Here is a 17,931-nt window from a genome sequence, read left to right as displayed (position 1 = left end):
AGAGTCCTGCAGCTTTTTTCACAGTGAAGTATAATTGTTCAGTGCTACATAGTCAAAACATTGTAGTTTTTGATTGCTTTTTCAGTTTCCATGCTGTGTCTGCTACAGGATTATCTAATGTATTGAACTCAGTATAATGAATTGGGAAAGAAAAAAATCCACTAAAATAAATTGTAAAATTAAAAATAGTCAGTGGCTCAGATGCCATCTGTGGCAGGATAAACTTATAATTTCAGATCAGGGACAATGTTAGAAATGTTGCGGCTTTTAAGCAAGTACAGAGGAAGGAAGGAAAGGAATAATGCAAGAGAAGTTTGTAAAGTACCTGATTAAAGTCTTCACTTACAACACGCTGGAGGAACTCAGCAGGTCGGGCAGCATCCGTGGAAAAGATCGGTCGACGTTTTGGGCCGGAACCCTTCGTCAGGACTGTAGAGGGAAGGGGCAGAGGCCCTATAAAGAAGGTGGGGGAGGGTGGGAAGGAGAAGGCTGGTAGGTTCCAGGTGAAAAACCAGTAAGGAGAAAGATAAAGGGGTGGGGGAGGGGAAGCAGGGAGCTGATAGGCAGGAAAGGTGAAGAAGGAAGGGGAGAAAACACAATGGGTAGTAGAAGAAGAAAGTCTTCACTTATCATTTTGCTGCACTCACTCTGATCCCTCTATTTCCAGCCTCCGACACACACTTCTAATGTACCTGAATTGAAGTCCAATAGTCAGCATTTTGTCTTCTAATTAAGATACATAACGGCCTTGCAGATTCAACATTGAGTTCAATAATTGCAGATTGTATCTCCTTTTTACAGACACCAATTTCTGATAATTATTTTGCTTTTGTCATTTTAAACATCTCCAGACCCTCTTGTTAATTTTCATTCCTACATTTTTGCATCTCATCTTTAATTACTCCTGTATATTACCTTACCACAGACAACTTTAGTTTCTGCTGAATATGGTGGGGATGCTATGTTGGTGCTGGAATGTGTGGCAACACTGGTGGGCTGCCCCAGCACATCTTTAGTTTGTGTTGGTTATTAAATCAAACAACACATGTTACATAGGTTTTGATGTACATGTGATAATTAAGTGAATCTGAATCTTTTTGTACTCCAGCCAACCTTCGCCTGGCAGTCTGACACCTTCCTTACAATACTACTTTGCTTAAAGCCTCTTGTGTCTCATTTATTATTTCTACTAACAAGATGTTGGCTTGAAATTTCAACTCTGAATTTCTCTTCACAGAAGCTAAATGACAATTTGAATACTCCCAGCATTTTCTTTGAAGGAAAAATTGCTATCCCACTCTGTTCGCTTTGATTTCTACATTCCCATAGAATATTTGATTTTTCTGTGTGTTCCAGCTCTGTGGAATTACTTTTGCCCAAACCATTGTAACCTGTCTGAAAGAATCTACATGGTTCTGATATTATTTCTTTCCCTCTATAGTTACCTCAGGAGTGTTCTAAAGTTGCGTGGTTAGCTATATGTTTTCCTTATTCATATGATGCCCCTTAAAGATTTTTGTTTCTGGGGATCCACCTAGTGATATCTAGTTCCACTTCTCTTATCATCAGTTCACCTCCATGCTGTCAAATTATTTGAGTGATATTAATCAGTGGATGAACTGTAACCCTCAGCAACCTTATGTTAGCAATTCTGAAGCCATCTTACTTCATTCTTGAGAGAAACCATTCATTCTTGCCTTGATTCTCACTGCTCTCTAGTTGCTTATTCAGAGCAAATATGATGATGCTAATTTTTAATCCCTTGTTCAATTTCAAAATGCTTTGTTTCCTATCCATTATTTAAACTGTTGACTTCTACCTTTGTTTTAAACTCACCACAAGCTTTCTTCAACCACCTTTACCACAAGTACAGTACATCATTTTCCTGTTCTAAGACATTTATTACGGTTATTTTAAGCTGCATGTTTAAAATCTGGTTGCTGTTCCCTTCCAAGCTCCACTTCCCCCATCATTCTTAATCTTTTTAATTTGTTACTCCCTCCCAATGCCTTGATTTTTTAAAAAAATTATCATCATTCATTGATTGATCTTTCCACATCATCATGTCTTGGCCTTCCCAAAACTTGGAACCTGGATAACCCCATCTTCTTTCACATGTTTTAACTCGTCTGCCCAACACTCCTGGACATCACTGTGTCTCTACCATGGCTTAACTAGATGCTGAAATTGCCTTTGCTTGACAAGTTGCAAACTTTCAACTGAGGAACTGTATACAGAGATATTTCAGTATTCAGTGGATAAAGGAAAATGCTTAATAAGAATGTCTTGTGTTGCTTAAATTATGTTTATATCTGTATGTTGGTACACATATTGAATACTTCTCTTGCAGGTGCCCGCTGAGGCGACAGAATTACGATTACGCCCTGTACTTACTCACTGTTTTGTACCACGAATCATGGGTGAGTGAACATTTATGAGAACTGCGCAATATTTGATATATGGTGTTTATCGTTATTTTCAATTATTATGTGTTTTTCATGTATAATTTCTGAAATATTAGTTTAGTTAAAACAGGAGTTATCATGCATCTATTAAGGCTGAATAACTTAAAGGTAAATATCAAGATTTCCAAAGCATCAACCTGTGCAGGCTGGTCTTTTCTTCCTCCTTATGATATGTTTTAAATTAATTATTTTACACTTTCAAACTCAATGTTTAAACACTAATTTTTATTATTGCTTTAATAAGGAAGCTATTGAGCTGGTGGCAAGTGGAAACTTCCAATGCTAGCAGAGTACAAATGGTGAAAGATTAGGAGATGACTTGTTTATTAATGGGAGGTAAACCCGCACTGTTCTGACTATAATGTTACTCAGCTGGGGAGGCCAAGTTACCTGATATATTTTGTTGTGTATTTTATATTCTGAATACACAGGAAAGCCTTTGGTTAAATGTCTGCCTTTCTATTACCTTTCAGAATCAGCATCAATAGTTAATGGACGTGTCAATCAGTTGTAATTGTGCTTGATTTTTGTGAAATATTAACAAGCACTGTGGCATATTTGATTTTCCATGGTCAATACACTCTCTTTTCAGATAGCTTAAAGATAATGAGGCTTATTGTTACAGGAGTTTCACCTGTCTAATACACTTTCATGAGCATGAGTACTGTTAAATAATTGCACTATTTAGACATTAGTTATTGTAGTAAGCTGTGCAGTAAGAATCAATACAATCATAATCCTGAATTGATTGCCTAGTTAACAAAATACCAACATGCTATGGTGAGTGTAGCTTTACTGCGTGATGAAAAAATGCAATGTAAGAACATGGCCCACATATCATTCTCTGAGAGACTGGTTTTCTTGGTGATATTTCATACATGGGATAAACACATCATCATTTGCAAATATCAGGATTAGTTTACTACATATATAAAACAGATACTCATTTAGACTTTTTCCTTAAGCTATGATTTACACCTAGTGATGTAAATTCTGAATTGATGATTTCTAAAGTTAAATATGTTCAGTAATGCTATCCTTAACAAAATATGGTTATTTACAGCAAGCAATTTATCCGATGAGAGTTGTTAGGGAATGTAAAGAAGCCCATTATGACCAGGTGCTTCAGCTAGATATTCAGTATTGAGGTATATAATTAAACTACAGTTTCCTATTTTAGTGTGCCAAATGTACCAAAATCAATAGAGACTCCATGGGCAATTATTTCTCACATAAATATTTTACTGCAGACATCCTCAGTGCCTAGAGTATTAATATGCTAGGGCATTTCAAAGTAAAGGAGGAGGTATTGTTGGTCTCTTAAACAGCATTAAGGTGTATCAGTCCCCAGGGCCTGATGGGATATATCCCAGGTTATTGAGAGAAGCAAATGAAGAGTTTGTTGGGGTCTTGACCAATATCATTCTCCTCTGGCCACACTCGAGGTCCTGGAGGACTGGCAAGTAGCTAATGTAGTTCCATTATTCAAGAAGGGAACCGGGGATATTCCTGGAAATTATAGACCGGTGAGTCTCACATCAGTGGTAGGGAAGTTACTGGAGAGAATTCTTGGGATTAGTATTTATGAGCATTTGGAAAACTATATCCTAATTAGGGAGAGTCAGCATGGCTTTGTGCAAGGCAGGGCATGTCTTACTACCTTGATAGAGTTCTTGACAAGGTGACTAGGGTGATTGGTGAATGTGGATATTGTCTACATGGATTTTAGGAAGGCTTTTCACTAGGCTCCCATTGGGAAGCTCATCCAGAAGATAAAGATGTATGGGATCAATGGTGAACTAGCTGTTTGGATTCAGAACTGGCTGACCCATAGTGGTAGTGGTCGAAGGGACTTCGAGCTGGAGGTCTGTGATTAGTGGGATCTGTTCTCTGACCTCTGCTGTTTGTGATGTATATAAATAACCTGGATGAAAATGTAGATGTCAGGTTAGTAAGTTTGAGGATGATACGAAGGTTGATGGTATTGTTGGTAGCGTAGATGACGGGTAAGAAATATAGCAAGGTATCGATCAGTTGCAGATATGGGTGGAGAAATAGTAGATGGAGTTTAAGCTGGCCAAATGTGAAGTGTCACAGCTTGGTTGGTCAAATTTAAAGAGACAGTACACTGTTAAAGGCAAGACCTGAACTGTGTTGAGGAGCAGAGTGATCTTGAGTTTCAAGTTCCTCACTCCCTGAAAGTGGCTACACGGGTTGAGGCAAGAGGGGTAAGTTCAGAGGAGATGTGAAGGGCAGGTTTTTACACAGAGAATGGTGGGTACCTGGAATCTGCTGCCTGCGGGGGTGGTAGAGGCAGACATTTAAGAGATGTTTAGCTAGGCATATGAATGTTGTGAAAAGAAATTGAAGAATGTGGATATTGTGTTGGGAGAGGAGATTAGTTTAGTTGGCCATTTGATTACTAATTTATTTGGTTCAGGACAACATTGTGGACCAAAGGATCTGTTCCTGTGCTGTACTGTACTATGTTCTAAAATCAGACCTATGTTTTTATTAAAATATGGGTAGAAACACTTGCTTCTACCCGTGCTTGGGCCTGAGCACTGAGTACAGTGGCAGAAGAAGAGGATTATGAGATGCTTTCTGACTGGGAATTTGCACTGCTTAGTGAATACTTGGTTAAAGGGACAATTTTAAAGATATGGACTGAAGTTGTCCATGTAAAATGTGCTATTTCACTTACTTCAATGAACTGCTATAAGTAAGTGTAATTGTACAAAATTCTGTCAGTATTGTTGGGCTAGCTAATGCTCAACCTGAGCCAGGCTCCATTTGATCCTCCTTGGCCGTGATAACAATTCACAGTCCCAAATGTCAAAAAGAGCTCTAAACATTGTTTTGCATAGCTGCCCTGAAAAGTAGACTGGTTCACAAACCAAATCAAGATTTTGGGTAGTGGATCCTAATATCCCATCCCATTAGTATTAAAATGTCAAGGGTCTTTTCACCTGTTGCTAAATTTCTCCAGTAGATTTGATGATAATTAAAGAAAAAAAACTGACCAATATAAATTAAAATAAGCTGAAGAACTAGAACCATTTAATTCACGTTTCCATCTGGATTAGCAATCCTGTTCAAATTATTGGGGCTCTTCTACGTGCCTGTTTTCAATTGGTGAAGCCAGATACAAAGTGCATCCACCCCTTAAAATACTGTTAAATTCCAACCCTGGGCACCAAATACGGTGGCAAAGCAAGAGACAAGATGTGCTGTTATCTGATCACCAGCATTTTCCTGACTTGGACACTGCAATACACAGAAGTGGAAATCAGGAACATGTGAAAGGCCCTTTGCCAATAGTTTTATTCCGAACCAGTAGCAATGGGTAAATATGCTTTAGTCCATGTTAACCTGATGTAATATCTGGTGTAATATCATATCAATGGCATATTGTATGTTGGGTTACACATTTTTACAGAAAATGTAATGCAATAGAAACCCTAATCTATTCACAAGATACAGATTGCAGTGTTATTGTGGTATAAATTACCTGTTGAGATTTTCTAATAGCATATATGCTGCCCCCAGGTGGTTCAGTAACTTTGTTTTCCTTACAACTCCTTTTCAATAGTGGTGGCACAGTGCAGAGGTGGCAGTGCTGTTTGTTGGTATTGGTATATAGTCACGGCCATGACGCTTGCAACAACAGTTGGCTAGCTGTAGTGTGCACAGTGATGGTGCATACAGGACATTTGCACCTGCGATTTGCAACATAAAAGTAGAGAATGAGTGGGAGGTCAGTTAGTTGTTCATCTAACTTCCAACCCTGCTTTTACACTCACTGTTAGGTCCAGGGGCATTCCATAAGATCTGAGCTGAGGGACTATTTATATTTTTTAAATCTGGTTCCCTGGCATTTTCCAGTTTTGATTTTTTTTTTAATTGAGCTGTCAGAAGGTCATCAGATTGGTCCACAAGTAGGTTTCTTGTTTTCACAGTCCCCTACAACTCATGAAAGGACTGCAGCAGCTACTTTGGCAGTCTGCTGGGAGCTGTGCAACTGTAAGTGTTTAGTTTAGCTGCTGACTGGTGTGAAGTGTTGGCTAGCATTGGCATGATCCAAACTGTTGTAAGGATGATTTGTTCTAAATATCTCTCCAGCTCTATGATAGATTTTAGGAAATAGTTTCAAATTAAAATTAAATTTCAGACCTGGACAAATCTCTTTATAGTTCAGAAACTTCAGCTTTCTGGATTCAGTTTCAAAGTTGCAACCAGGTTTTATGGATGGTGGAGAAGATTTTCAATGTACTATGTATGAAACAGGCAATGGAGATGAAAATCAGTTGACTCCTATAATGAATGGGGAATTTGTATATCCAGTTTTTACCCAAGGAATTTGTTTAAAATGTAAAATAAAATTTAAAAATGTTAAAGGTAAAAATCTATGTTCCAGAAATACTCTTTAGATAGGCACGTGGATAAAAGAAAAATGGAGTCTACGTGGGAGGAAAAGGTTTGTTTGATCTTGGAGTAGGTTAAAAGGTCGCCACCACATTACTATGCTGTACTGTTCAATGTTCTATGCACAAACACATAATCCAAACAATTTAGGCAGTTGAAAAATATTATGCACTTCAAAATTTGTTCTTGGCCTGGAATTTTAGCAACCAACTCATTCTGTGCAACATGCGACCAAACTATTGTCAAATAAAAGCACAAATCTACAGCACATCACTGGCCATTTAGCCCACAATGTTGTGCTGACCTACTCAAGAGGGTGCCTGGAATTTCCCAATTGCATAGCCCTCTATTTCTCTAAGCTCCATGTATCTATCTAAGAGTCTCTTAAAAGACCCGATTGTATCTGCCTCTACTACCTTCGCTGGCAGTGCATTCCACGCACCCACCGCTCTCTGTGTGGAAAAGCTTACCTCTAACATCCCCCCTTGTGCCTATTTCCAAACAGCTTAAAACTGTCCCCCTCATGTTGGCCATTTCAGCCCTGGGCTCTGGCTATCCACACCATCAATGCCTCTCATCATCTTATACATGTCTATCAGCTCACCTCTCATCCTCTGCTGCTCCCAGGAGAAAAGGCCAAGTTTACTCAACCTATTCTCATAAGGCATGCTCTCTATTGCAGGCAACATCCTTGTAAATCTCCTCTGCACTCTCTCTATAGTATCCATATCTTTCCTGTAATGAGGTGACCAGAACTGAACACAGCACTCCAAGTGGGGTCTAACTAAGGTCTTATTTAGCTGTAACGTTACCTCATGGCTCTTAAATGTTACTTTTTATTCCTCTTCCCCAGAAAACAGAAACATGGGAATCTGACAGAACTGAAGCAGACATGGATGAATTTATGTGGGAGAATAGTCAATCTGAGAAAAATGCTTTGGACACAGTCTTCAGGATGAAAGAAGCTGAAAAAATTCCTTCAATCTCAAAAGAAGAAATTGTTAATTCACCAGAAGTCAAAAATTATAAGGAGTCTGTTGTGAACATTAAAAATGAAGGGGAAACGGAAGATAGCATTTTGCAGTACAAAGAATCCGTGAAAAGACTGTTGAGATTGCATGCTGCAATGTGATCTATAGGATGTTACAGATGACATGACCAATTTATATTTGGTTAGAATATTGGTTGTGCAGACTTAATCATTAAACTTGATGACATGACATATTCATGTAAATGGTCTTGTCTTGAGAAAATGTTAGATTCCGAGTCTGTAAACAAATGTACTTTACAATTGTATTTTAATTGAAAATATTTGAAGTACAGTATGAATAAAATGTCAACTTTTTTGTTAATGTACAATCCATACACAATGCTGCACTCATTGCTTCTGCCCTAAACTTTTGCACCTGTTATTTTTCTTTTCATCTTTTCAGTTCTTTCTCTGTTATCACACTCCTAATGCATGCCTTCCATTTTTATTTAATGTATGTAATTGTGCTTTTCCACTTCTGACAAGTTCTTTGCAGTTTTTGTACATTCAAAACAGGGTGGCATGGTATTGTGGTTAGCACAATGTTTTATGATATCAGCAACCCAGATTCAATTCCCGTTAGTGTCTGTAAGGGGTTTGTACGTTCTACCCATGACTGCATGAGTTTCTTCTGGGTGCTCAGTTTCCTCCCACAGTCCAAAGACTGGTTGGTAGGTTAGTTGGTCATTGTAAATTGTCTCATAATTAGGTTAGGGTTAAATTGGGATTTGCTGGGCCGTGCAGCTCAAAGGACCACTCCGTGCGGTATCTCAATAAATAAATTAAAACAATGTCTATTTCTTGCTCACACAATGGTTATTGAAATTTGTGAAAGGTTTGAACATACTACTGAATGGTCATCAAACTAAAATATTCGCTGTGCATGGATGCTCTCAGACCTGCTAGTTATTTCCAGTACTTGCCATGTGTATATTTGAAAATGCTGTGAATTATAAATGAATTTGTTTTCTTCACTTGGGTGGGACGCCATTCAGGTTTTCAGGCGAAATCCTCCTCCACCTTCTATTTTGCAATTTCCTGCTGTTTGTACATTAATGATAGCAAAATGAAATCGAGAGCATTCTGCTGCATGTGAAGCTATGAGATTTTAAATTTAGGTTGTAGATTTTTCAAGTTTGTGTAAATTATTCTATAAATAATAAAGCTTTCATTTGGAATTGGAAGATTGTATCATAAAGGAATCGTTATTAACACGAAGTGAGGATGACATACTATGAATATTGTTATGAATTTCAATTGTTTTTAAAAATAATTTAGAGTTATTGAACCGGAGAAAGTTACAAATGTTGTGCCAAGCAAGCAAGGATACATCTGATACTATTCACCATCAAAATGATTTTTAACTGATCTCCACTTTTAAAGTATCTCCACTTTCAATGTTGATTTCTGTTTTTATTAATGGATTTCATTAGGGAAGGCTAACCACAGTATTTGCTCTTGCATCTGTACATTAAGGTTCTCAAAACTGAAATTATTTTATGAACTGGTCAAATTTAGCATTCTCCTTTTCAAATGTATGTCTTTTATCAGGGAAACACTCAATTTCAGTAAAATGGATTATTTAGAACCACAGCTACAAATAAGAGAACCAAAAGAAAACTTCCACCATTCAGCTTCAGATTAAGAACCAAAGCTTTCTCTTTAGTTTGAATGCAATACAGAATTTAATCTTTTCATTTGTTTGAGAAGTTGAAAAACATTCTGAAGATGTGTGACTCTTCCACTTATCTCAGTTATTTATTTAGCCAGGATGGAGGCTATTCGAGCTTGGTTTTTCTGAAGTTACAGCCTGTTTATTTTGTGTAAGATGATACCTCAAAAGCAGGTGTGCAGGAATAGTGCTTCTAAATAGAGATGACTAAGTTTTTTTAAGTAAAGGGCAACCAGGTAATTGTGAATAGCATGCGAAGTTTATCAAATATTTTAAAGTTTACAACAGAAAGATTTAAGTATTTGTCATAAGTAATAGCTTTCCTACATTGTATATATATAAAAATCTCAAATATAAATCTTAAGTTCCTGTGCTAAATACCACCCAGTTGATACATTCCTATTCAAATTCTGGATTCTGGTAATGAAAAATACTGTACTTCATTGTTACAGTTTCATTCTTTGGAGGATGTCAGAAATCCAACATGGTAACAGCTCAGCTCCTGTCAAACCTTATGTAACAACAAAATGATCAACATATTTGAGGAAAGACATTCTAGCTATTGAGGGAGTGCAGCATAGGTTCATGAGGTTAATTCCCGGGATGGTGGGACTGTCCAGAACTAGAGGCCACAGTTTAAGAATAAGGGTTAGGCCATTTAGAACGGAGTTGAGGAAAAACTTTTTCACGCAGAGGGTTGTGGTTCTGTGGGATGCTCTGCCTCAGAAGGCAGCGGAGGCCAATCCTCTGGATTCTTTCGAGAAAGAGTTAGATAGAGCTCTTAGAGATAGCGGAGTCAAGGAATATGGGGAGAAGGCAGGAAAAGGGTACTGATTGTGGATGATTACAGTGAATGACGGTGCTGGCTCGAGGGGTGAATGGCTTACTCCTGCACCTATTGTCTATATACCCTGCATGTTGTTCTTTCCTTATTTTCTCCAACTTTAAAAGCCACTTCCCACAAACAGGATAATTAAACATGTAGTTGCAAAATAACTTCTTTGGAAAAGCTTGGTATTGAAGTTGTCATGGTGATAGGTAAGCAAAGTAACCATTGTTACTTAGTTTATTGAGAAAACAGGAAGGTAGTTTCAATTACAGTGTTGAATTTTGCAGCATGATGGTGCAAGAAACTTTTTTTCATTCCTATAATGGATTGCATCTGGATGCCTTGCTCAAAGGTGATTAGTGGTTAGCACAATGCTTTACAGTTCAGATGGCCGGGGTTCAATTCCTGTCATTGCCTGTAAGGAGCTTGTACGTTCTCCCCATGACTGCATGGGTTTCCTCCGGGTGCTCTGGTTTCCTCCCACGGTTGGTAAATTGCCCTGTATTAGGCTACGATTAAATTGGGGATTGCTGGGTGGTGCAGCTTGAAGGGCTGACTCAATGCTGGATCTCAATAAAATCAATAAATAAAGAAAATCGACCAGAAGAGTTTGAAAGGTTATTTGAGTTTTCGGATATATAATATTTTCTTATATGTTCTGACTTACGTTTTCTACATGGAAATCCCAATTCTGTTTGTGAAGTGTTAATGCGAACACTTCTACAACATTAATAGTATTTTCAGGTATTTTGGAGAAGTATGTGAAAAAGCATTCCTGTAATTCTAGGAAAAACTATATAGCTTCTGGGGCTTATTTTCATTATATCCATTCAAGTTTGTCAAATACCCCATACCATACTCAATAACCTTTATGAATCTTACTTGAAACTCATAAATGGCAGCCAGTTATGTTTGCAATTCTGGTATTTGGCTTTACTTGTGTCAATTAGCTTTGCAGAGAAAAACAGATTTCACTTAGTCTCCTGTCTCATTCAGTCATTTATTTTTCCCACTGACCAATATTCTTCAGACTTTGTTTTAAACAATTCTGTTATTATTTATGAGAAATTATGTATTATTTTTCTTGAAGACTGTTAATTCTTTGTGAAATTTGTGGCACAGAATGCTACTATACTTTAACAAGACTCCACAAAATACCCATTTAATGTCTGAGGCTAATAATTGCAAGCTCTTCAAACATTGTGTAAGATTGTAAATATTGAGTATTTGCATTTATAGCTTAATTTATTTTAAAAGTAGATATTTACCATCAGCCAGGTGTGTGGCTTTTCCTTTTAACTGTCATGAAAGTTTTTTGTGGACCATAAATGAAAAAAATCATTTTAGAGATAAAGCACATTCTACCTCAGTAGTGACACATGATTTAATTTCCTGTTTTCATTTAAAGATATGGATGTAATTTAATTGATGAAGCCCCTGTTGCTCAGTTTCTATCATTTGTCTGCTCTATAATTTTGCTCTTTAGTATTGGGCCTGATATTAATGTTACTATCTACAATGGTAAATTATCAAGCACTGATAGCTATACATTAAAGAGTTACAAAACAGGGTAGATCAAACACATTAAAAGCGAAGGGTTCAGATAATATAAAACAAATGCTGGCATGTTTGTGTTTTATCTAGATATTTGTTATTGTTTACATATAAACTATGCAAAAAGTGTGAATTTTTTCAGTATTTAAAATTATCTCAAAACATTGACTATTTCTTTCCCTTACTGATGCTCAACCCACTGAGTTGCACCAGCAGATTGTTTGTTGTTCCACATTTCAGCGTCTACAGTCTCTTGTATCTCCACTTTAAGAAAATAGTTGTTCAGAATCAAAGTAACATTCCTCCTTTTTTTCAAATACTGGGTAAAATACAAACTACAGCAAATGTTCTCAATACAAAGTGGAGTCATTTTCCCAGGAAAAAATTGATAGTAACATATTAGTTGCATAAATTTACATGAGTGATCACCAAGATTTATTGGCAATAGAATTATAAAATCCACTCCTGCTGGCTGTTGACTGTTCGTTATATGCAGCCACTTGTTTTAACTGTCACAAGTTTAAATTCAAGTTTAATTGTCATTCAACCATAGGAGTACCCATGAATACAGTCAAATGAAACAATGTTACTCTGGGGTCAAGGTACAAAATACAGTGCCAACAGTCATACACAGCATAAGGTGCACACAGCTCATATAAGACAGCAGTAAAATACAGTCGCACAAAAGAAATAGTCCAAGTCCCTGAATCCAAGAATGTTGCAGCAGTCTGCAGTGGAACACAATGTGGCTCATCTCCTGCTAAGTGGACATGGGGGGAGGTGAGGTGCAGTATGGACACTACCACGCTGCCTCCAGCACTCGGGTGGAACGTCCAGCTCTGATGCCTGCCCCTGGGTGGCTGCAAACAGGCAACACTGCAGCATGAGGCCTAGTCCCGGCTATGAAAAGGACTGAGGCCACGCAGCTCCCCCTCCATGGATTGGGTTTACAGCATTCCACACCACCGATATCCAACAGGGTCTTGTGATCAGAAGAAATGTGATTAAGATGATCACTCGCTGTTACACTGCACAACTTCTTCGTACACTGACACTTCTCTTGTCACAGGCAGCATCACGGCCCATGCCAAATCCAGCTCCTTTAGTTTCTCCGCCAACAAGCAACTTGCTGATGGGGTAGACCTGCAGTACTAAGTTCTTGATGTCCAGTGAGGTCTCACAATAGTAAAATCATACACTTAAGAAGGCAAGCAACACACATAAAAGTTGTTGGTGAACGCAGCAGGCCAGGCAGCATCTATAGGAAGAGGTACAGTCGACGTTTCGGGCCGAGACCCTTCGTCAGGACTAACTGAAAGAAGAGCTAGTAAGAGATTTGAAAGTGGGAGGGGGAGGAGGAGATCCAAAGTGATAGGAGAAGACAGGAGGGGGAGGGATGGAGCCAAGAGCTGGACAGTTGATTGGCAAAAGGGATATGAGAGGATCATGGGACAGGAGGCTCAGGGAGAAGGAAAAGGGGGAGGGGGGAACCCAGAGGATAGGCAAGGGGAATAGTGAGAGGGACAGAGGGAGAAAAAGGGGAGAAAAAGAATGTGTGTATATAAATAAATAACGGATGGGGTACCAAGGGGAGGTGGGGCATTAACGTAAGTTAGAGAAGTCAATATTCATGCCATCAGGTTGGAGGCTACCCAGATGGAATATAAGGTGTTGTTCCTCCAGCCTGAGTGTGGCTTCATCTTTACAGTAGAGGAGGCCGTGGATAGACATATCAGAATAGGAATGGGATGTGGAATCAAAATGTGTGGCCACTGGGAGATCCTGCTTTCTCTGGCGGACAGAGCGTAGGTGTTCAGCGAAACGATCTCCCAGTCTGCGTCAGGTCTCACCAATATATAGAGGGCCACATCGGGAGCACCGGACGCAGTATATCACCCCAGCCGACTCACAGGTGAAGTGTCGACAATAACACATTTGGTTGACCCCATAGAAGCTGCTGTGTCTGGGCGCACTGCCACCATATCAGAAGGCAAATAATACAAAGGTTACATTTTGAGTCTTTGAATGGCAAAGTTATGGATTCATAATAAATTCAAAAAATCTGAAAATAAATGTTAGGTATTGTCTGGAAGATGTTGTTCCAAGTGTTTCATATGTTCATGTTTTTGAAGAACTACTTAGTGAGAGGTAAAATGAGAATTGAGAAATGTGTTATTGAAATGCCCAAGTACTTGTCCACCTGATACCTCAAATAAAACCTGATTCTGGTAAGTCAAATGTTATACAAAGTGAAAATTCCACAAAAACCTATTCAGCATTCTGTTTTATTCATACAATAGGAAAGTGTCCCCATCATCTCATCATCTATGAAGTGCCACTAATGTGGTATGCAAAAGATATATGCTTATTTAGGTATTCTGAGATGAGGTCTTCTTAGTTGGAGAGGGAGACTTCCTTATAAGGTCCGCTTTTCTGCTATTCCCAAGTATTTTTAAACAATTACTTACGAAGAGTTTGAGGAAAGAATGTAACTCAATCTCAATTAACTTCCCAGCTGTATAAACAATCTAGTTGAGATAAAAACAGAAAATACAGGTTAAAACCTATCATATCAGCATCTATGGAAAGGGAAACTGAGTGAATGTTTCAGGTCCTTCTTCAGAACTGGGAACGTGAGAAAACAAGTTAGTTTGAAGTTGTACAAAGGGTGGGGAGCGAAGCCTAGGATACTCGGAGTAACTCTGAATCAAGTGGGAGCAGGCCTGCTGGGGTAACTTCAGAAATTAGGGAGCCATCTAGTTGAGAGGTTAATGATGACAGTTAGAAAGAGAAGAAAAAAAAGACATGTAAACACTGTCACATGCTGTTGCTGAGTCCTGAATTCAAAATGGGAATGCTGGAAATTTCCTGCAAATCCTGCAGCATCTGCAGATGGAAGAAGTGATTTAAAATTCCATGCAGGTGACATTACGGCTGACAAAAGATGTTGCAAAGTGCATAGATGAAAGAAGAAATTATGTTCCTTAAGTTTACATTAAGCTTCATTGGAAAAGTGCCGAAGTCACAGAAAGATAGGATTGGGTACAAACTTAGAGTGCCGGGCAACCAGAAGCTCAGCACCGATGTTACCAACTCAACTGATATAGTCTGCAAAGTAATCACTCAGTCTCCACTAAGAATCTCTACTGTAGCAGAGAGCAATGAATAAACGTCACCAGGTTCAGATATGGCGCAAGTGCAGAGTGAGAGATACTGAAGAGGGTCAACATTTCACTGACTCTAATGCAAACAGTGTTAAAGGGAAAAGAAAACAATAAACACTAGGCCAAACAATGCCATTAACTAGGCACTCGAATGGAAAACGAAGCTTACAATGCAGCTGAAAAGAAGAACTAAGAATAAAACAAATGCCACTAGTCTTCAGAGTCAGTTGACTCGACAGTCCAATTTCTCAGGCAAGGCCGAATGCAAACAGGTATCGAAGCATTATTGTACCATGTCCAAGTCTCGACAAATACTACAACAGAATGAATGTAGTTAAATACTATCACAATAATTAGCTGACATGTGCATATTCACCAGAGCATTTGCCATATCTGCTGCGCTGCCGCATCCGTGGTTGTGACAATAAACTGGAAGGAGTACAAGGGAATCTCTGCTTCAACTGAAAGGACTGTTTAGGTACACAGGAGACAACTGAGACTGCAGAAGTTGGAATCTGAAGCAAAAGTTTTAAAAAGCTGGAGGAAGTCAGCAGTCAGGCAGTATCTGTGGAAGGAAATGTGGAGAGTCAAGGTTTTGGGTGGAGACCTTCCACCTTGACTGAAAGATAGAGGGAAGATAGCCAGTATAAAAAGATGAGGGGAAGGGGTAGAGCAAAAGTGATAATTAAATCCAGGTGAGGTGGGATGATAGGCAGATGAGGCAGGGAAGAGTGCAAGTAGTGATAGAGGCTGGGAGGTGTCAGGTGGAGGTAACAACGGGCTGCAGATGATGGAATATGATAGGAAAGGAAGTTAGAGCATGGAACCAAGTAATGGAGGTAGAGTGATCAGGTGGGAAAAGTAAAGCAGGAATGAAGAAGGATGCTGGGAGGATGTGGTGGGTATGGGAGTTATGTGTGTAGTAGGAACAAGAAAAGGGACGGGAAGAACAAGTTACTTGGAAATGGAGATTTCAATGTTCATGCTGTCAGGTTCTAGTCAATTTTGGTGGAATATTAGGTGCTATTCCCATGGATTCCTGGATGATGGAAAGGAATAAACTTAAAGACCAAGTGTTGCAACCCTCAATCCTGACGTAAACTCTGCGTGTGTGTGCAAAGTTTGCACCTTCTCATGATCTTGTATGCTTCTTCTGGGTGTTTTGGTTTTGCCCCATATCCCAAAAGACATGAGCTGGCACTCTAATTAGTTATGATAAGTTACCCCTATTGCGTTATTGAACGGTGAAATCTGGGAGGAGGGGAGGAGTTGATGGGAATGTGGCAAAGGAAGAAAATAGACTTAGTAACGGATTAAAATGCTTGCTGGTTGACACATTATTTCCTTGAAAAAATCATTTAACCTTTCATTTACATAATTTAAACTATCCCACAAACATATCATACTTTTGACAAAAAATGTTATTCTGTAGCACTTTAAAATGGGATAATTGGCAAGCTTAATGTAATTAATATTCCGTCTTGTTCATACTGAACATGCAACTGGTGTACTTGACATTTACGATAAATCTGATAATCAGTTATCAATTGTATTATTTTCCTTTTATGTCTAAATAATGGTGAGGATATATTAAATATTTTGCACTTTATTTTCTTTGATGAAAGTGTGTGGGTTACATGATGAAATTATGCAGTAAATTTTGTGTCGTACGGTAAATGTCATCTTACTCAATTTAAATTTCAACCTAAGTCATAATGAAAAATAACTTAATGTTCATTAACACAAAAGATTCTGCAGATGCTGAAAACTGGGAGCAACACACAAAATTCTGGAAGAACTCAGCAGGTCAGCATCTTCGATGGAAGGGGAATAAATCATTAATGATTAGGGCTGAAACCCAACAGGAATATTTATTACGGCTAATATCTGTTCCAACATATCAGACAAAGAAAGCAAAAATAAATTTCTTAGCTTTTCACCCTTTTTATTTCCTATGGATAAATTATGAAACATTCTAAAGCAATATATCATATGCATTTTGTTATTCACTGAAAATATACATAGCTCATATTTCCAAATTATTTGAGATTTTTGTGTCAGAATATGCACATTTTCCTGATGTCACTGCTTTCCATTATTTTAAAGCCAATAACAGTGGAATCGGTATTACAATTCACTTCCACTTTGGATTACAGTGTTATAAATTTAGATAAAAATTCAAAATGATTCCTTTTAACAAAGTGTTTTTTTCTCTCTTACCAGTATATGAACAGAAGCATTATTGCATCTAATTCAGTTATCAAAACTAACTGGAAATTTTGTTGTCTGGGGAATTAGTTCCTAATTTCATTAAAAGAATTAGTCAGAAATATTGTATAAATAAACCCATTGCTTGCAGAGAAAGCCTTCATATACTTGTACTAATAAATTAGTAATTTTGGACGGGCTGCTATTCCTAGAATTGTCTAATAAAGGTTATGTCATGCATGCGCTAAAACAGAAAATGTGTTATTTTCTTTAAGCTTTCTTTGGAACGGGTTGTATTCTGCATGGCTTTTCCCGCAGGAATTCCGTGTTCATGTCAATTGCTGACTTTCTGCTGATTGCCTCGACAAAGCATAACAACACACTTTACGTAGGGGAGAGGTAAAATCATTGGAAACAACTTCTGAATTTTTGCATCTAACTGGGCATATGGCAAGGTCAGGGATTGTAATCGGCCCTATAGAGTTTAATCTTCAATGCCAAATTTTCTACCGACAAGTTTCAGGACGTGGAATTTTAGCACTAAGTCAAAAAATAGAGCGTTCTTTGAATAATTGTCAATTCAA

At 38.2% G+C, this 17,931-nt stretch overlaps 1 protein-coding gene across 3 annotated transcripts in view; it reads left to right on the top strand.

Moving 5' to 3' along the window:
* mrps35 (mitochondrial ribosomal protein S35) overlaps positions 1-9,099 on the top strand; it is a 30,919-nt gene extending 21,820 nt beyond the window's left edge. For all 3 annotated transcript variants that reach the window (XM_063057918.1, XM_063057920.1, XM_063057919.1), the window contains 2 exons: positions 2,351-2,420; positions 7,744-9,099. In XM_063057918.1, coding sequence (XP_062913988.1) covers positions 2,351-2,420; positions 7,744-8,022 — 349 coding nt within the window. In that variant the 3' untranslated portion in view covers positions 8,023-9,099. The remainder of the gene's footprint in view (positions 1-2,350; positions 2,421-7,743) is intronic.
* Positions 9,100-17,931: the final 8,832 nt, after the last annotated feature.

Source organism: Mobula hypostoma, chromosome 9 (genome assembly GCF_963921235.1).
Source record: "Mobula hypostoma chromosome 9, sMobHyp1.1, whole genome shotgun sequence".
Lineage (NCBI taxonomy): Eukaryota > Metazoa > Chordata > Chondrichthyes > Myliobatiformes > Myliobatidae > Mobula > Mobula hypostoma.
The sequence above is the reverse complement of the archived record's forward strand: the minus strand, read 5'-3'. Positions and strand labels throughout refer to the sequence as shown.